The 20,747-nt window shown below is 50.8% G+C and overlaps 1 protein-coding gene across 1 annotated transcript in view; it reads right to left on the bottom strand.

Annotated features, from left to right (window-relative positions):
• Nucleotides 1-20,747, bottom strand: part of STUM (stum, mechanosensory transduction mediator homolog) — a 62,600-nt gene that overhangs the window by 3,602 nt on the left and 38,251 nt on the right. Inside the window, exon 2 of the mRNA XM_024739198.1 lies at nt 1,931-2,110. Coding sequence (XP_024594966.1) covers nt 1,931-2,110 — 180 coding nt within the window. The remainder of the gene's footprint in view (nt 1-1,930; nt 2,111-20,747) is intronic.

Below are 20,747 nucleotides of genomic sequence, written 5' to 3'. Positions count from 1 at the left end.
ATTTCCAGCACTTGATTAACCTGGCGCCAAATACGGCCCTGACACCAGCCACAGAAGAGGGATTTCTGCTGAGAAAACAGCTAGGGTGGTGGAAGGTGAGGAAGTGACAGACCCCCATCTGCCCTTCTCGGGTCTCTGTTTCCTCCTTTAGGAGGTGATAAGGGGAGTTCTTGAAGCTGTCTCTAAGATCCAGACCCCTGTGGGTCCTGGTATCAAGCATGACCAAAAAAAGAAAACCAGAAAGCTCTCGGGATCAGATTAGGCATCAACACATTTATTGAGACCCACCCTGTGACACAGGCCTGTGCCGCTGTAACAGGAAATTTCCTTACTAACATGCCCCAGTGCCTGGCCAGACAGTTGTGTGATGAGGAGATGATATAGTAAGAGGGGTCGGGGCTCCTATTGGGTGGAGATGGGGCAGCCGTCACAGGCTTTCCATCTGCCGCTAAGGAAGACTCTGAGAGCAGAGGCCCCTTCCAGTTTCCAACTGGGACCAAGGTCAGGAGCTTACACAGGCCTCTCAGGAAGCACCCAACTCTCCCTGGGAAATTGTCAGACTTGGCTTCTCAGGACTCACAGGATGACAGGCAGCACTTCTGTCCAATTAGCGATGTTCTGCACCCCTCCCCACAAATGCAAGTGGCCCGTGGACAGGCCCATGGGGCGGGGCTCCCATGAGGGGCCTGCCTTGGTCTCTGCCTGCTCTGCCCACTCTCCGACGTCCTCCCTGACAGCAGCCCCTGCCCTGAGAGCAGCTCTCCGCGCAGCAAGGAAGGACTGTCTTCTGACGGCTCCTCAGCTTCTCCCTGCCCAGTGTCCCCCTCCCTCTTCTCTGGCTGTCTCCCAGCTCTAACTTTGGGATGCCCTGGCAGTCCAGCATCCCAGGCAGGGGAGGAGCTGCTTCCAAGCAGCCTGTCTGACCGATCTATGGGCTCTGCCGAGCTCACTCATGCTCAGGGGCCTGCATTTTCTCCGGCCTGGTGGCTTAATTGGTCACTGACCCGGCATCTGTGTGTGTCCTGAATCTTGGGTCCTCACAGGATCCTGACCTCAGACTGGGTCAACTAGGAATCATTCTAGATCGTTCTAGAGCCCCTGGCCCCTGGGCTTCCCCTCCTGCTTCTGCTGTCCTTACCTGGCACAGCTCACATCTGGCATTGACATTCCACCTGTCAATGGTTTTGTCAGGTGTAGGACACAGTAGGAGCGTGGGGTGTGGGGAGAAGGGCGAAGTGCCTGAGGAGACGTGGTCCTTGTTAGGACATGAGGCCTAATGAGGTAGATGGAACGTGTGACAATACAGGGACATGCACAGGGGCACAGGGTGACGAGTACGGCTGCTTAAAATATGTGTCTGTTTTAAGATCTCACTAGGTTATTTTTAAAATGTTAATCAAGTCTTCTCTGGTAGTTTTGTGTCGGGATCAAGTTTGTAAGTGACTGGTGAAGGTCCACTGCATACAAATTAGGAAGAGTAAGGCTTTAGCATCAAGGAACAAAGAGCTTAGTTTAAAAGAAGTTGAAATTATGCTGTTCTAGTTGTAGAAAAAGTTACAGTGTTTCCTGAGGGCAAACATACCCAGTGGGCTTTTCCTTCTTTCTGGAAACGGCACGATGGAGGCACAGGGGACCTGAGCTGACGCGGGCCACACCCCTGCTACCGCGGTCGTCAGCAGGACTGTTTCTGAGCTGAACGGGGGCTCCCTCCCTCCCTTATTCACGCCCTTCCCCTCCGGCTCAGGTCCCTCAGATTCCCTGCAGGCCTCGGGGCTGGGCGTGCGGGGAGGGTCCCGGAGGCAGATTGCCCTGCACAGCCCCCATGCCCCGAAGCATCGCAAACACCCAGACCACCCTGGCCCAGGCCTGCTCCCCGCATGCCGGCCCCGCTCCAGCCCCTCGGGGAGGTGTGGTGCCAGCGGTTACTCACTGGCGAGGATGACCATGTCCATGCCCCAGAAGATGCTCATAATCCAGCCCACCATGACGATGGCCGTGAGCATCTGGATGAGGGCCGCAGCGATGTTCAGCCAGAAGACGCAGCACACGTGCCTGTCCGGGAGGTCAGTGCGGGCGCCACACAGCACGGTGAAGGCCGAGACGAACGTCCCTGTGAGAGGCCGGAGGGGACAGCCTTCTGAGGGCGCTGGGAGACACAGCGGCACGTGGGCTCATCACTAGCCTGGGGCCCAGCGGTTCGCCCTCCGGGAGCTCCGAGAGAGCGGCCTGTGTGGCACCTTCCAGCTCAGGCCACCTCTGCTGCCCATACTAGAGATGCCAATGTCCCAGCCTGGAGGAGGCATGGCCTGGGGATGCCAAGGACCCAGCACAGTCCTGAGGCCTCTGGGGGAACACAGAGGTCACATGACAATTGGCCCCTGCCATTAAAGAACAATGGTGCAGCCACTTGCAAGGACAACAGACAGCGGGTGGAAAGGGCACCGACCTCGTGTGGCAAAGATCCTTAGGGCCTAGCAGTTCAGAGGTAGGAGCTGGTGCCGCTGAGGTGACACAGAAGCCACCCACAGGGTAAATTCAGGAAATGACCCCCAGCACACAGGCTGATTGCAGGTGCCAGCAGAGGGGAGAGAACACAAGCCAGGGCATATCCTGAGGGGGCTCCCCCAAGCACCCCAGACCTGAAAGGGGAAGGACAGAGAGCCCGAGATTTACTGAGCAGACACAAAGCACAGAGCAACGTGGTGGGTGTGTCCATGGTCTTTACCTCGTCCCAAACTTCCCAGAGCCCTGCGGGTACTATTGCTGCATTTACTGACATTTCTCTCCAGCCAGGCTTTTTTCTACACGGGCTCGGAGCCCCTCAATGACCCTGCAAGGCAGCTGGCCTTCCTTCTATTTGTATGAGTTTCCTATGGCTGTTGTAACAAGTTACCACAAACTTAGTGGCTTAAAACAACGCAATTCTGGATACGAGAAGTCTGAAGTGGGTCGTCAGGGCTGGGGTCTTTCTGGAGGCTCTGGGGGACCGGTGGTTCCCTGGCCTTTTCCAGCTTCTTGAGGCTGCCTGCATTCCTTGGCTCGTGGCTGTGTCATCAAAGCCAGGAGCTGCACTTCTCTCCTCTCTGACCTCAGCTTCCATCCTTACATCTTCTCTCTCTGACTCTGATCCTCCTGTCTCCCTCTTATAAGGACCCTTGTGATTCCATTGGGCCCACTGGATAATCCAGGGTAATTCCCACATTTTAAGATCCTTAACTTAGTTACATCTGCAAGGTCCTTTTTACCATGTAAGGTACCATATTTGCAGGTTCTGGGGACCAGGGTATGGACATCTTTGGGGGGGGGCATCCTTCTGCCCACCACACTAGCTTACATATTGTATTAACCAGGTGTTTCTGATGCTTTGATATCTGGGGCCTTGCTGACCCTGGAGAGAACCCCTCCCAGAGCTAGCCAAGTCCTAGAGATAATAAATGACTTTCTTACACAAGCCAACCAATCCACAGCCCACACCCAAACTCCTCCTTTATAGACTCTCACACTCTGGGTCACTCCCCGCTACCCTAATCACCCAGAGCCAGGTACCAGACCACTAGGGCAGCCCCTACACCCCAGAGACCACTGAAATGATTCAAACTAGTCAATCCTAAACCTGCTTACCCTGTCTTGCTGTTCCTTCCCATGGAAACCACAGTAAAGGCTCCTCCCCACATTTTCCCCTCACTCCCTCTGCCTCCTAACTGTGCTTTCTTATTTGCCACCCCCAAAGTGCGGTGTGCCCCCTCCTCTTAGGAACTGTGAGTAACAAACTATCTTTCCTGCAAACTATTATATATAGAATGGATAAACAACAAGGTCCTACTGTATAGCACAGAAAACTGTATTCAGTACCCTGTGATAAACTATAATGGAAAAGACTATGAAAAAGAACATATATATGTATAACTGAATCACTTTGCTGTACACCAGAAATTAATACAACACTGTAAATCAATTATACTTCAATAAAACTTTTTTTAAAAGAGGAATGTTAAAGAGAAAAAACCCCATCTTTTCAGTGGCCATGATTTCCTGATCTGTTGGCCTCACCATATCTAACTAATAATAAAATCTACATTTTAAAGCACGCACGCACACACACAATCAAGAGTTAAGTATCTTGTCCAAGGTCACACTCACAGGTGGGCATTGACCCCACCGCTGTCTGACGTGGATGGCCATGCTCTGTCACCCTGACCTCACAGGTGGAGTGACCTGAGAGAGCAGGTCCAGACGAGAATGCAAGCCACTTGGGAAATCACCCCATGACTCTCACGTTCCTACGTCTCATACTTCCTGCTCCTTGAGGAAGCTGCTCTGCAGGTGGGGATTGGGGTGGACGGAGTTGGGGGAGCTTTGATTCCCCTCCCTCTCTGCACCCTGGCTGCTGGCCCTTCTTTGCTCCAACTTGGTGGCTCCTACTGGCTTCTTAATGTGGCCTTTCCCTCAGCCCACACACTCGTGCCTCAGATCCAAGGCCGACCCCTGAGTCCACCAGGCTGATTTCTGATCCCAACCCTGCCCCGTCCTCCTCTTCATCCGAACAACTGCCACTGTTTGTGAGTATTTCTGCCTCCTGAGTTACTGAGAACTCCTCTGAGGTCCCAGGTGGCATCCCATCCACCTTTCTGCCCCCAGCTCAGCACAGCGCCTGGTGAACAGCAGGTGGGATATGGGGACCCAAAGAAATGCAGCCAGTGTGAAGTTCATCCTCAGACCACCTGTATCATCGCCTGCAGTATTTGTTTAAAATGCAGATGCCTGGGTGTCCGTCTGAGAGCTGGAGGTCTAAGGGGAGGCCCAGGAATCTGCATTTCTAAGCAAGTTTCTCCTTCCACTCAAATAATGATAATGCTCACTGAAGTGTAATTACCAAGGGTTCAAGGTCAACCAGACAGATTCAAGATCAGGATTCAAGTCTAAACAGCCCCTCTGTGTTCCTGACGCAGCGCCAGGGGTGGCCCTCTGGGAGATTTGGGGAGGCAAATGCTGTTCTCCCACTCTCACCAAACGGACAGTCCGGTTTTTTTTGGTTTCTAAAAATTTATTTATTTATTTATTTATTTTTGGCTGTGTTGGGTCTTCGTTGCTGTGCACGGGCTTTCTCTAGCCGCGGCGAGCGGGGGGTACTCTTCGTTGCGGTGTACAGGCTTCTCATTGGGTGGCTTCTCTTGTTGCGGGGCACGGGGTCTAGGCGCGCGGGCTTCAGTAGCTGTGGCACGCGGGCTTAGTTGCTCCATGGCATGTGGCATCTTCCCGGACCAGGGATCGAACCCCTGTCCCCTGCATCGGCAGGCAGACTCCCAACCACTACACCACCAGGGAAGACGGACAGTCCGTTTTGTCAGCAGGGCGTTGCGGAGACTGAAAGTGTCTGAGATGACTAAGACAGACGAAGAAAGCAGAGCTGAAAAATGATGGAGACACGAATTCAGGGCTTGGTAGCGGGCACAGGAGGAAACAGGTCACAGGGACCATGAGAAAGTGTGTGCCACCATCCTTCGCCTCTGCTCGTGTATCATGCTGTGGGATATGAGATGAACACAAGCTGACACCATTAAAAAAGAGAACACCACTGAAGTAGAAAGATGGTGGAAGGTGAACACAAGCACGTGGGGGAAATATTAAGTAAAATTAACACAGATATCATCTACCGCACACCTACCGTGTGCTGTAGCATGCTACCTCCTCCTAACCACACTACCTCTAATCCTTACGACAGGTGGATAGCGGTTCCCACCTTATAGAAGGGGAAACCAAAGCTCAGAAAGGCTAAGTAACTTGCCCACATAGCAGAGTGCAGATTGAAACCCACATCTGTCTAGTGTGGAAGCCTGAGCTCTTTTCAGTCTAGGAGGTTGCATCCTTACATTAAAAATTAAGGAAAATTATGGAAAACAGTATGGCCCTTCCTCAAAAAATTAAAACTAGAGTCACCATATAACCCAGCAATTCCACTTCTGGGTATATACCCAAAAGAGCTGAAAGCAGAGTCTCAAAGAGATATTTGTACACCCATGTTCACAGCAGCATTATCCACAATAGCTGAAACGTGGAGGCAACCCAAGTGTCTACAGATGGATGAACAGACAAGCAAAATGTGATATATACATACACTGGAATATTATTCATCTTTAAAAAGGAAGGAAGTTCTGACACAGGCTACAACATGGATGAACTTTGAAGATATTATGCTAAGTGAAATAAGCGAGTCACAAAAAGACAAATGTTGTCTGATTTCACTTGTATGAGGTACCTAGAGTAGTCAGATCACAGGAAGAGAAAATAGAATGGTGGTTGCCAGGGGCTGGGGGAGGAAGAGATGAGGAGTTATTATTTAATGGGCACAGAGTTTCAGTTTTGCAAGATGAAAGAGTTCTGGAGATGGATGGTAGTGATGGTTGTATAACAATGTGACTGTGCTTAATGCCACTGAACTGTACACTTTTTTTCGTTTTGTTTTTTAAAATTTATGTATTTTATTTATTTATTTTTGGCTGTGTTGGGTCTTTGTTGCTGCACACAGGCTTTCTCTAGTTGCGGAGAGCGGGGGCTACTCTTCGCTGTGGTGTGGGGGCTTCTCTTGTTGCAGAGCTCGGGCTCTAGGCGTGCAGGCTCAGTAGTTGTGGCTCGCGGGCTCTAGAGCACAGGCTCAGTAGTTGTGGCGCACGGGTTTAGTTGCTCCGCGGCATGTGGGATCTTCCCGGACCAGGGCTCGAACTCGTGTCCCCTGCATTGACAGGCGATTCTTAACCACTGCACCCTGTGGAAGTCCCGTGAATGGATTTATAATATAAAAACATCATTTTAACCTATTCAACCAAAAGTTTTTAAAAATGATTTTAGCACCCTTTCATATGAAGAGGTGTTAATTACTTTAAATGAGTCTTACCCGCTAAAGAACGGACCCTCTCCAACAGCGACGGGTTAGTTCTAACTTATTGCATGAGCACCAACCACGAGCCCGTGCTGGGCCCTGGGAATACAGAGTGCAGCAGGAGATGGGGCTCGGCCGGGTCCTACTCCGGAAGCTCACATTCTGGTGGGGACACTGGGTCACAGAAGGAACAGTGACGAATCTTATTTGGTTTATCAGAAAAGGCTTCACAGAAGAGAACCTGAAGTGGGGAGAGGTCTGGAAAGCTGACGGGAAACATTCAAGGGGAGGAAGAGGGGAAGCGCATCCCAGAGATGACCCAGTGTGCCCATCCGGAAGCTCAGAGGGTGGCAGGGGACTTTGAGGGCACAGGGAGCTGAGCATAGGGTGCGGCATTCGGGGCAGGGATGAAAAACGGGGCTGGAGGCGGGCAGGGGTCAGACTGCAGAGGGCCCTGAGGGACTTGCTGTGGGGCCCGACTTCCTCTTCTAGTCAACACGCGGCCCCGGGAAGGGTTTCAGTGGGGAATCACAGACCAGGGTTTTGACTCCCAAGGGGAGGATGGGGCAGAAGGGGTGAGGCAGAGGCTAGGAGATGAGATGAGGTGAGGTGGGCAGGGAGGCATGGCAGCGGGGAGGGGAAGCAGAGAAGGAACCCCAGGAGGGGATGGTGTCCAGGATGGGGACTGGGGGACCTGCTCCATGTCGGGGAAGGGAGAACGGGGCACAGGTGGGTCTGGGTGTCTGGTTTCCCACACTATGTGATGAGGTTGGAGCCACGAACCAGGTATGGAGCCCAGCGAGTGTTGTGTCCATGGGCTGAGCAGAGCCGAGCTGGAGACAGAGGCTGAGGGTAGCACAAGTCACCAAAGCGAATGATGTCACCCGGGGGTCATGAAAAGACCCAGGGGGACATTAAGACCACAAAGGGGACAGAGCGGGGCCGATCCGAGAGGTGAGGGAGAGTGTCCCAGAAACAGAGTCTCAGGGAAGAGAAGCTGGTGGACAGGGTCACTTACCGCAGAGATGGAGAAGGGACAGCGGGGTCCCAGGTCTGATTAGGTCACGAGCAGCCTCAGAGGGGGGCTGAGAGGATGATGAGGAGAGAAGAGAATGTCAGAGGTTTGAGGGGAGAATGAGGTGAGGGTTTCAGAACACAGGCGAGGACCACTATCTCAGAAGTACTTGGGAGAAACTTCAGCTTGTCTGTCTGCTGAGAAGCCGCCAGAGAGGGGAGAGGATGAGGACATAACCAGATAGAGGGTAAGTGGGTGGCGAGGTTCTCGATAAGGTGAGAAGGTGAGGGGTGAGGGCGGGAGTCTACAGCAGATTTCCCGAACCGGTTTGTGCATTAGAATTCTCCAACTGACGTTCATGCAAATGCAGGTCGCAGAGCTGCACCTCCAGACCGCCAAGGGCACAGTGACACATCCAGGGATGGGTCCAGAGATTGCTTGTTTGAAAGGACGAAAGAAACAGTCCCCCAGCTGATTCTAACTCACAATCAGGTTTGAGAATCCTTCTCCGAGGGGCGGAGAGACTGGCTTCCTGGATACAGAACCGGAAAACAGAACCTTGTAGGAAATTAGTCCCGTGATTCCGACCTTTCACTCTATCCCACAGCATCCGCCACGTGACCCGGCGCTGAGTCAGTGGAGGTTACCCTCTGCAGCAGAGGCAGGGGCCTGGCCATAATGTTTCTGGGGGTGTCAAGGCCCGGCCAACACTAATTGGCACAAAGGAAAAGGATGGTAATGAACTGAACTGTCAACCCCCAAAATCAGTATGCTCTAAGACACCTGCAACTTAGGCATGGACATGTGCTTTGCGTGTCCTACAGGATCCTGAGGGAGAGAGGAGGGTGGGAGAAGACTGAGGAGGACCCCACCCTTACCGCACAGAGATTTACAGCAAAGACCCCCAAGGACTTTGCAGCCATAGCCCTCTCTGGCCACCATGGATCTGCCGAGGTCACTGGCTTCCCCGAGGAGCTCAGGGCTCAGGCCCCAAGCGCAGGCAGTGGGGAGGGGAAAGCATCCCTCCACTTCCATCCTGGATATCCCAAAGCGTCCTGGGGGAGGGCTCCTGGTTCCCCCGCTCCCCCGCCACCCTTCTGTCAGGTGCCAGAAGTGGGCTGACAGTTTCCCATCAGCAGAGGGGCTGGCTCTGCTCTATAAGATGGAGCCTGGGGGCTGAAATCGTCCTTCATGAGCCCCGTCAGGTTCAGCTTGTCAAATGACTCACGTGAGAGAAGTAGAAGATTCTGGGCTCAAGGGGGGCTCTCAAGGCCTCTTGAACTCAGGGGGAGAAGGGCAGAGCTGTCCTCTGAAGAAGCTGCTCCCCAGAAAATGTGCTCCCCTGGGACAGAGACCAGTAAGTCCAGCTGGATCCCAGCCATCACCTGCAGCTGGCTCTGTGGTCATTAAGATGTGCTACTCGTCAGTGGCCGAGACTTACACCTGGACCCCCTCCATCATTCCTCCAGGGAGGGCTGGTTGAGCACAGCTCTCTTACCAGCACAACCTTGAACGTGAGCTTCGGGGGACGGGAAGGAAATGTAAGGGAAGGCTTGGCCCGGACTTCACAGCCGATTTGGAAGGACAAGCCACACCGTACAAAACACGTCCCACGGCTGCCTGCGTGTTCCAGTTCACAGCCAGAATAAGATAAATGGGAGACCACATTCAGGGTCAAACTCAGCCCTCTGAGATTTCATTTCTCAAACCTGGAGGTGGGGGCATAAGAAGCAGTGGAGATTGTGCTAAAATTACACCTTCCTGGGCTACACCAACCTAAGATTGTAATTCAGTGGGTCCGGTCATCATCTTTTCATCATTGTGCAATCATTTCAATGGGAAATGGAAAAGGAAAGGAAAAAGAAATGACGACAAGTTCACAAATGATTCTGGACAAAAGCCCTAGGAAGACAGAATCAGGAGGGTTTAAAAGTGCCTGTGACAGCCACTATGGAGAACAGTATGGAAGTTACTTAAAAAAATAAAAATAGAACTAACATTTGACCCAGCAATCCCACTACTGGGCATATACCCAGAGAAAATCATTAATTCTAAAAGACACACGCACCCCAATGTTCATTGCAACACTATTTACAATGGCCAGGACATGGAAGCAACCTAAATGTCCATCAACAGACAAACGGATAAAGAAGATGTGGTACATATATACAATGGAATATTACTCAGCCATAAAAAGGAATGAAATTGGGTCATTTGTAGAGACGTGGATGGACCTAGAGACTGTCATACAGAGTGAAGTAAATCAGAAAGAGAAAAACAGATGTTGTATATTAACACATATATGCGGAATCTAGAATAAATGGTATAGATGATCTTATTTGCAAAGCAGAAATAGAGACACAGACGTAGAGAACAAACATGGACACCAACAGGTGAAAGGGGAGGGGGTGGGATGAATTGGGATTGACATATATACACTACTGACACCACGTATAAAATAGATAACCAATGAGAACCTACTGTATAGCTTGGGGAACTCTACTCAGTGCTCTGTGGTACCTAAATGGGAAGGAAATCCAAAAGATAGGGGATATATGTATACCTATAGCTGATGCACTTTGCTGTACAGTGGAAACTAACACACAATTGCAAAGCAATACTCCAATAAAAATTATGCTCCAGTCAAAATTTTTATACTCCAGTAAAAATTAATTAAACACAAAATAAAAGTGTCCGTGGCCTAAGTAAGCCAGGGTCGGTCTGCAGAAGATAAGGTCTTGGTCCTGGATAGGGTCCTGCATGTTCCTTCTGTCATCCCGGCTCCTCTGGTTCTGATTTCTTAACAGACGGGGCAGAAAGGGGAGAGGCTTTTGGACACTGTGTGTTCACATGTGCTTGTGGGAAGGCACGGTCTGTTTTTTCAGCTTGATAACTCGAACAGAGTCTGAGAAGGCTGTGCTAGGCGGGCAAGGAATGCACGCCAGACCAGTACAAGCGGGACCTCGTGCATCTCAGAGGACGAAGGGTATTGCTGTGAGCCGAGAGACAGTCAGCCCAAGGTCCAAGGCTGTGGAGGTCTGTGAGGACAACTGTGTCCTTGTCCAGAAAGTGTTTCGTAGACCCAACACCGTGCTTCTCATGTCCTGGCCAGCAAGGAACTTGCAGAGGAGACAAATTATAAAAGCAAGAGAGAACAGTGTAGGCAAAACATGGACAGTTCTAGTATTTTTGTCATCCTGACCACCCTCAACGTCTTCAAAACAAATCTGCCTTGTTTCTTCAAAACAAAGCTAACTGCATCCCTCAAGAACAAAACAAAAAGGCCACATACTTAATGGGAGAAGATATTTGCAAATGATACATCCGACAAGGGGTTAATATCCAAAATATACAAAGAACTCATACAATTCTACATCAAAACAAAAACAAGAACACAAACGACCCGATTTAAAATGCACAGAGGAGCTGAATAGACATTTTTCCAAAGAAGATACACAGATGACAATTTTCCAGAGAAGACATACAGATGACACATGCAAAGATGCTCAACATCAACAGTCATCAGGGAAACGCAAATCAAAACCACAGTGAGGTATCACCTCACACCTGTCAGAATGGCCGTCAGTAAAAGGCAACAAATAACAAGTGTGGGCGAGGATGTGGAGAAAAGGAAACCCTCCCGCGCTATTGATGGGAATGTAAATGCAGCTACTGTGAAAAACACTATGGAGGTTCCTCAAAAAATTACAAACAGAACTACCATACGATCCAGCAATCCCACTTCTGGGTATTTATCTGAAGAAAATGAAAACAGTAACTTGAAAAGGTATATGCTATGTTCATTGCAGCATTATTTTCAGGAGCCAAGGTAGAGAAGCAACCTGTGTCCATCAATAGATAAAAGGATAAAGAAGATGTGGTATGTGTGTGTGTGTGTGTGTGTATATATATAATACACACACACACACACACACACACAGTGGAATGGTACTCAAAAAAAGAATGAAGTATGCCATTTGCAACAACATGGATAAACCTAGAGGGAATTATGCTAAGTGAAATAAGTCAGACAGAGAAAGACAAATACCGTATGATTTCAGTAATATGTAGAATCTAAAAAAAACCCAAAACAAATGAAAAAACATAACAAAACAGAAACAGAGTCATAAACACATAAAACAGAGTCTGGTGGTTGCCAGAGGGGAAGGGGTGGGAGAGGAAAGAAATAGGTGAGGGAGATTAAGAGTGACAAACTTCCAGTTACAAAATACATGAGTCATGGGTATGAAATGTACAGTGTGGGTAATACAGTCGATAATTATGTAATATCTTTGTACGGTGACAGATGGTAACTAGACTTATCAGGATGATCGTTTTGAAAGGTACAGAAATATCGAATCACTACATGGTGTAACAGTAACTAAAATAGTGTCACAGGACTATTATACTTCAAAAACAAACACAGTTGCAGAAAAAGTGATCAGATTTGTGGTTACCAGAGTCAGGGGCTACGGGGAAGGGCAACTGGATGAAGGGGGTCAAAATGTACCAACTTGAGGTTAGTTGTAAGCTAAATAAGTACTACTTATGTAATGTAATGTACAACATGATAAATATGATAAACACTGCTCTATGTTATATATGAAAGCTGTGGAGAGAGTAAATCCTAAGAGTTCTCATCTCAAGGGAAACAGTTTTTTCTATTTCTTTCATTTTGTACCTACATGAGATGACGGATGTTCACCAAACCTACCAAGGCGATCATTTTATGATGTGTATAAGTCAAACCATTATGCTGTATACCTTAAACTTATATAGTACTGTATGCCAATTATATCTCAATAAAACTGGAATAAAAATATATTAAAAAAATCTGCTAGTGTCTTTGCCCCATAGATCCCGGACCAGTGGCAAAAGGGTTTGTGAACTGTTCTCTCCATTCCAAACAGCACAAAGATCCCTGATGAGGTCGCAGCAGCCCATCAGAAGGCGGCTTAGAAGTGTTTGGTTGGAAGCTCATCATTTCAGTGCAGTAACTGGGGTTCTCTCCTGCTGTTAGCATCTCCTAGGGGCTGTTCTATCCACCTCTGATCAATTAGAGACAAGAAAGTGAATTTATTACGACTTAAACCTTTCCAAGCATCAATTTCATGGAAGAAAAATAATGAAGGGTGGACAGATGGGCCTTCTGTGCTCCCAGTAAAGAGAAGGTGTATGGTACCCAGGACCACTTCACCATTAGCCCCAGCTGCTACCCCACACCCGGTGCCCCCTCTCCTCTCCACTCTCCTTAGTCAGAAAGTACCAGCTCGGGTATCCTCTCTGTATTCCTCCCTGGCCCTCAGGCAAATGCTGAGGAGTCACATGGGGACCCGAGGATCGAGGAACTTGGAGAAAGGCAGCCAGGAAGAGGCCTTCAGGTGGATAAGGGGGCTTGCAAGGGAGACCTCGGCCGGTAACAGTCCTGGGTCGACACCACAGCCATGGAGGGGCCTTAGATTTTCCAACTGAAAAGCCTCTGTGGCTTAAAGGAAGGAGGACAGGAGCCCCTCTGGCTGCCACTAATAAATCTGTCATCTTTCCTTGGAGGGCAGAGAAAATGAGACCAGCTCCCTCCTCCATCCCTCTTACTGCCTCCACCATCATCAGGCTGATTATCCCGCAGAGGGGCAGGTTGACTGGAGCAGATAATTAATTTTAATGGCGCTGGGCATTGCATCAGCCTCCCTGTGGTTGTTAGCACATCTCCTCTGCCCTCAGCCTCCCCTGCCACATCCTTGATGCGCTTCAAGATGTGCCCCCAGCCCTAGACGAGTTGCAGGACAGAACTGGACACCTTAGGTCTCTCGGGGGCCCCAGAGAGGCCCCAAGATCTCCCCGGGATCTTAAGTCTGAGCAGAAATGCAACCACGTGGAATTTCTCAGTTCCCCAGTTCTGAGCCTTGTCAGGACAGATTCTGGCTTAAACGGCAGAGGGTAAACTGAGGAAGTGGGGGTAGGACCAGGAGGGCGGCTATGTAATGACCAGGGCTAGGAGTGTCCCGGCCCTCAAGAATCTCACAGGATGGGGAGAGAGAAGAAGCCACGGAACACAACCTGTGTGGTCAGTCCTGGGGGACAGGGCAGAGGCAGGGTGACCCCATGTTACAAATGGGGGCTCTGGCGTCAGAATTCCGGCTGCCCCCCTCAGAAGCCTAGACACGTGACCTAACCTCTCTAGACCTCAGTTTCCCCATCTATGAAGTTAGGGTAATGATAGTAGCCTGCCTCATAGGGATGTAAGGACTCAATTCATGCATGTAAAGTACTTGGAACACCCTCATGGGAGCAAGGGGAGGGCCCTCACCCCGACCAGGGAGACCCAGAGTCTTCCCCAGGAGGCAATCTTGGAGCAGAACCCTGAAGACAAAGGAGTTATTCTCAGTGAACATGAGTGAAACTGAAGATCTCCATAAATCCTGCTCTCCTAGCGGCTTGTAGCCAATGGTACTACTCTTCACTCTACCTTAAAACAAAGTTTACTACAATTGCCAAGTTCACTATGTCAGCCTCGTGGAGCCAGAGGCTCGGCACGCATCCATATGCCACGGTACCATGCAGCCAGTAAAAGTTATAGTTATGATAACTACACAGCAAGCCAGGCCAGTGCTTTAAGTGAAATTACAAAAATAGTATGTATACTGTGCAGAGGACCATTTAAAAAATATTTACGCTGTGGACAGGATTGGAGTGTATTAAAGCAAAATGAGAATTGTTTTGCCATGGCAGAATTAGAGGTAGCTTTTTCTCTTTTTTCAGAAACAAATTCTCTTTCCAGTTAAAAAAAGTTTCAGGCACCTGTCAAGATCCAGGTCTGCTGTCCGCCAAAGAGCCTCTTACAGAGAAAACCGTGTGGCAGTCGAGCCAGCTAGGGGACAGGTGGCATGCAGACACCTGACACAGAAAACAAATGATGTCATGTGACCACGTAAGGGCCGTGACAAAATCCCCGGAACTTCCAGGAACACCTCTGGAATGCAGCCCCCAATCCTATGGCGTCTTTCCCACTTAAGCAGGGAAAGCTAGGCTATCAAGCTAAATGGGAGGCTTGGGCTCACCTGCTGGAGGTGGGATGAGAGGGAGGATGCTCCAGGTTCCTGTCTGGAAGCCAGGAAAGGACTCCAGTCCCAAGAGACCTGGAGGAGCCACGGTGGGTTCATTTAGGAGGCCACACGACTGCAAGAGCAGGAAAGGAGGGGGCTGGGCTGAGCGGGTACCCCAGCCTCCCGGAGGACTGGGGAGGAAGGAGGGAGGGCGGCAGGAGGCCTGTGTGGGGCTCGTGCTCAGATGCTCCCTGTCTGGCCTGGGACTCCCTGCTGGCCCAGCAGGCACACCTGCTCCTTCCTGGAGCCGTGCCCTGCAGGGTGGCCCGTGTGTGTGTGCTTCCGTGACAGGGACAACTTCCTGCCGGGGCTCCTGGGACTAGGCTCCTGTTGGCTCTCTCCAAGCAGGGCTGACGTTGCAGCTCATGGCACAGAAGCATGCCACGCTGGCGGAGAGGGGTTGTCAGTTGTGGTCTTTATTTTGGAAGTAAGCAACTGAAACAGGCTCAAACGACACAGGGATTTGTTGGTTCACATAATTGGAAAAGTCCAGGAAGGCGGTGTGGGGCAGTGGTTAGGCATGTAGACTGCTGAGTGTGACTCCTGACTATCATTTACTGGGATACTGTGGGAACGTGGGCAAATTACTCTGCCTCTGGAGGCCTGTCCCCTCATCAAACATTTGTACACCTATTGCCTCATCTGTAAAGTAGGAGTTATAATAATACCCTTATCCAGGGCTCTTTGTAAGGCTTAAAAGAGATTACGCATTTAAAGTGCTTGGCACATACTAAGTCCTTAACCGCTGTATGCTGTCTTATTATTAATAAGAATTCAGGATTGGTTTGATTCCATGACTCGGTGATTCAGCAGGGACCCAACATCTTCCATCTCTGCTTTGTCTTCCATGGTATCAACTGTATCGCAAGACCAACTTCCCTCATGGTGACAAAATGATTGCAGCAACTCCAGTTTTCACATCTACATACCACTTGTCCAGAGAAGACAGAACATTTCTGTCCCAGTGTTCCAAGCAGGAGTCCTGAGATCTACCTAGATCGGACCGTGTAGGTCACATACCGACCCTTGAACCAACGATTTGGCAAAGAAAGTGGAAGGTACTTACTGGCTTAAGCAATTGGGCCCACCCCTGGAGCTAGAAATAGGGTCAGATTTCCCTACAACGCCCAGATTGCGCGAAGGAGGTGTCGATTTCTGAGTGGAAATCTTAGTTTGGGGGGGAAGTGAGAAGAGGGTGAAATGAGGCTGGTAAGTGGTCTTTGATGTTTGCTAACAGAAATGTGTTACAAAGTCCAGCAGAGAAATGACACATTGGACCATCATTTTCTAAATGGAGGTGTGGTGATTTTAAAAGATCACCCCAAATTCTTTGACACTCTTCCATCAAGAGGTGGGGTCTAAATTCCTTCCTCTTAAACTGTGCTCTGCGGCTGGCCACAGGATATAAGAGAAGTAACACTGTGCTAGTTTCCCAGGTCAGGCCGTAACCAACTGGTACTTCCACTTCCTGAATCTCTACCTTCCCACTCTTAAACCCAGCGGGCATGCTGTAAGGAAGCCCAAACTAGCCTCCTGAAGAAGCCATGTGGAGAGGTGTGTAGGTGCCCAGTCAACAGCCCAGGTGAGATCTCAGCTGATGGCCAGTATCAGCCACCAGACATGTGAGTGAAGATGCTTCCAGATAAGTCCAGTCGCCAGCCATCAAGTCACCTTGGTATTTGAGTCTTCGCAGCTGAAGCTCCAGACATCATGGAGCAAAGATGAAATATCCCGTGTGTCCTGTCCAAATTCCTGACCCACAGAATTGATGAGCCTCCTACAAGGCTTTTCTCACACCACTAAATTTTGGGAGGTTTTGCTGGACAGCAATAGATCGTTGGAACAGGGGTGTCACTGAGCAACATGTCAGTGGTGGGGAAGGAAGGGTAGCAGGAAGTGGGCCAGGCTGTTTGGTTCTTACAGCGCTCATTTACCACCTGACTCCAATCCTAGAGGGCCAGTTCTGCTTGCCCCCTGGGCACTGGGTGCCTAGTCCCATCCTCCACACCGAGCTAGGACAGCTGCCGACAGTCAGGGATTCAGTTAGGACAATACCACACTGGAGCAATGTTACTAGAAGTACTCAATACTGTCAAAACATAGGGCTGCCGGCCACGTATGGTATGACCTTTGACCCACACAACTGGAGGCGGCAGCCGGGGAAAAGAGAGGCTCATCTGCCCTGTAGCTGGGCCACCCTGACTTCTGTGTCTCCTGGACAGTGAACTGATGCCCTCGCCTCCCCCTCCAACCCCCCACTCCATCAAGGAGCAGTACAGTGGACCCAGGGGCTATGGGGAAAGAGAGAGGAAGGGGCCAATGAGGAGGGGGTCCCTGAGGACCGTGCCAGGTGGACAGGGACAGACTAATAATTCACTGAGAAGGAAGGAGAACTGCTTCCACTGCCCTTTCTGCCAGATACGTGTGCTTGATGTCTACAGAAAGGTCCTTTCCCGACCTTCCAACGGCCACGTGTATAACCGTTATTATGATTCTGGTTATGGATCTATAATGTATCGAGCATTCGTTAGAGGTTAACATTTTATTATATTACCTCACCCGGTTCCCACAGCAAGCCACGTCTTTATCCTCATTTAACAGACAAGACCTGGAATAAAAGGTGCATTAACCAACTGTAGTTGATTGCAGAAGTGGCTCCAATTCTCTACTCCCTGTACCCATGTCCTTCGCCATGTGACTCTGCACCTCCTCCCATGAAAAGAATGTTTCCCCACCCTTTGAATCCAGACTGGCCTTGTGACTTTCATGGGCCAATACATGTGCTAGAAGTGGCATCGTGGCAGTTCTGGGCCGAGGCCACAGGGCAACGTGTTCCTTCACCTGCTCTCGTGGAGCTCCGGCCAGCCGCCATGTGAACAAGTCCAGCCTGTCCGCTGGGGGATGAGGCCACATGGAGGAGACTCCAGCCACCCGGCCATCGTGGCTGAGAACAACCACACCTAGCCCTCCTGAGCCAAGCCCACAGCGCAACCCACGGACTAAGTAAACGGCCGCTGTTTTAAGCCACTACATCTTGGGGAGGTTTGCTATGCAGCAAAAGCTAACTAAACACCAACTGTGCCTGTTTTCAGAACTCAGCGGACGCCAGGAAAGGGGAACGAGAGGCCAGAAGACTGGAGGCCCTCAGCTCCATCAAGAGAACAGGAGGGAGGGGTGCACTCAGGCTTTGGCTGCAGAACCTATCCTGGGACCCGAGAAAGCCTTTTCAGAAAATAGCCAAACAAAATTGGTCTGGTTCCCCGTGGGTTGCCCTCTAGAGGGACCACCTCTGCGGCAGCATCTACTTGCTGATTTCTTACAGGGGCCAAGAGGAGAATGGATTTGATAAACCTACTTATTTCAGGAAAGGACCAAGAATTAAGCCAGCTGTCCTGATGGAGGCCTTCCCTCAGGTCCGGGAGGCTGGGACCTGATCTCTGTAGGACAGGGGCCACACAGCTCTCCCAGCTCCAGCCTCAGTATTGGTGGAGCTGGGGCAGCACCCCTGGGACGAGAGCTTCCAAGAGGAGGCTGGGAACTTCCACCGTGGCTGCAGGGTGACTCAGCCGAGGGGCCCACATGGGAGGGACATGGAAGCTGTGATGCTCAACGGGGCAGATACATGAGTGGGGAGGGAGGGGAGGGCAGAAGCTGGGCGGTCTGCAGTTGGAAATGGAAAAAAAGAAGATTTCAGTGGAATCCCAGTTGCGAAGGGGACATCTACATTACTACCCAAGGTGACTGGCCACGGTCAGTCCAGAGAATGGCTCTGCCCGAGCCATTGCAGCTTCTCGGTGACCCGAGGGCACCAGGCTAGGCTCAGGAGGGAACTCGCTAACGGGTGGTAAGTCTCCCAGCACCAGCTCCTCCCCGATCGCCCGGGCTCCTACCCACCAGCCAACTCTTCTCAGCCGATTTTGCTAGTTTCCTATTCTTCTCCCCGCCCACAAGCTGGCTGTCCGTCCATCCGCCCCCACCATCTTCTCCGCTTACACTCCCTCCCACTGTACAACCCACCTGAACGCTCCAGCTCGGAGCCCAGGTGGTACGAGCAGCCCACGCTCCGCCCGGGCACCACGGACCTCCGATCACCGCTTTGTACTATTTGCAGGTAGATCGCTCACCACGGTGCAAGGCTTTCGAGGGCCCTGGCCTTGTCTGGTCCACCTTTGAGGCCCCTACATTGCCTAGAAGCATAATTGGCACATAGAAGGTACTCAAGTGTCTAATGAATCTGAATGGAGTACAGTGAGGACAACCCCTGGCTGGAGAGTGGTCCCAAGAAGTTACACTCTGCCCCCCACACAAGCTACGAGCCCTTCGAGGGGTGCAGCCAAAAGGTAAGGAAGCTGACTCTGAACCCAGCCTACTTGGGTCTGAGCCCTGGCTCTGCCCCTTACCACCTGGGTGACCTTGGACAAGTCACTTAACCTCTCTGGGCCTCAGTTTCCTCATCTGAGGATGAGAGCAATAATCTCTACTGCTCTGTGCTGTCATCAACATTATAGGAGGTGTTTGGTGCTTAGAACAGTACAGGGCACCCAATAAGTGTGATGGAAGTGTGTGCTTTAACTATTAGGACACTAGAAATAGGGTTTGCATTTTACTCCCCTTTATCTTCCAGGCACTGGTGCAATGCCTGGCACGTGGCAGACCTTTAGTAAGGGTTTATTAAATGAATGGATCTCCACAGAGGCATCAGCTAAGGCCTGAAGATCTGTGTGTCTACAGAACTGGGCAAGATGTGTTTGTGAGTTTCTACATCTCCACTGGGTTCCCATCCCACACCTTGACCCGCTTCTGTGGTCGGCACACAGCTCACATTAGAGCAGTACCCTCGCGGGACCATCTTCGCTGAGAAGCTGAAGGTTACGCAAGCCAAGGAGCCAGATCCACTCTTTCTGGTCCCTACAGATGAGAGATGGCCTGAGGTCCTGGGAAGACAAACCGACTGCCTGCACGTGCTCCAAACCCTTGGGCTGTTTAGGAAAGGTGCATGGTAAAGGAGAGCAGAGTCACATCGCGGCCTCCAGCCCTACTTGGACACTCATCGCTCACTGCAGGACCTCAGCCATCACTTCCCCTCTCTCAGCATCCTCCTACTCCCGGGATGGTTATTATTACTGATGTTATTATTATTTCTTTTTTGTGGTACGCGGGCCTCTCACTGCTGTGGCCTCTCCTGTTGCGGAGCACAGGCTCCGGATGCGCAGGCTCAGCGGCCACGGCTCACAGGCCCAGCTGCTCTGCAGCATGTGGGATCCTCCCGGATCGGGGCACGAACCCGTGTCCCCTGCATCGGCAGGCGGACTCTCAGCCACTGCGCCACCAGGGAAGCCCTACTGATGTTATTATTATCGGCACCCAGCAGTATTCAGTCCCCAGGATGTTCGATCTGGGCACCACTTTGCCTTCTGAAATGGAAATGATGTAGCTTCTTGGGGGCTCTGCAGTCCAGGAAGTAGCTCCCCACCCTCCCTGCAGGCCTGGCAGGGTCCGAGAAGGAGACAGGAAAGGGACAGAAGCCCTCGGGGGACAGCCTGACGACAAGAGACCAAAGCCCTGTTGAGAAGGAGCTACATGAACAGCATAAGGACTTTATGTCCCAGAGCGTCCCACACCCTAAAAGTGGACACAAACAGACCCAAGCGCACATCAAGGAACATGTCCTTAAAGAGTTTGGGGGACCATAGCCCCCTCCCCCGCAATGAAATGGCAGGAACATTTCAAGATATGTGAACCATTATTCCAC

The sequence above is a fragment of the Neophocaena asiaeorientalis genome, unplaced genomic scaffold, assembly GCF_003031525.2.
Source record: "Neophocaena asiaeorientalis asiaeorientalis breed wild unplaced genomic scaffold, Neophocaena_asiaeorientalis_V1.1 scaffold347, whole genome shotgun sequence".
NCBI classification, from domain to species: domain Eukaryota; kingdom Metazoa; phylum Chordata; class Mammalia; order Artiodactyla; family Phocoenidae; genus Neophocaena; species Neophocaena asiaeorientalis.
This window is presented reverse-complemented; position numbering and strand designations above follow the sequence as displayed.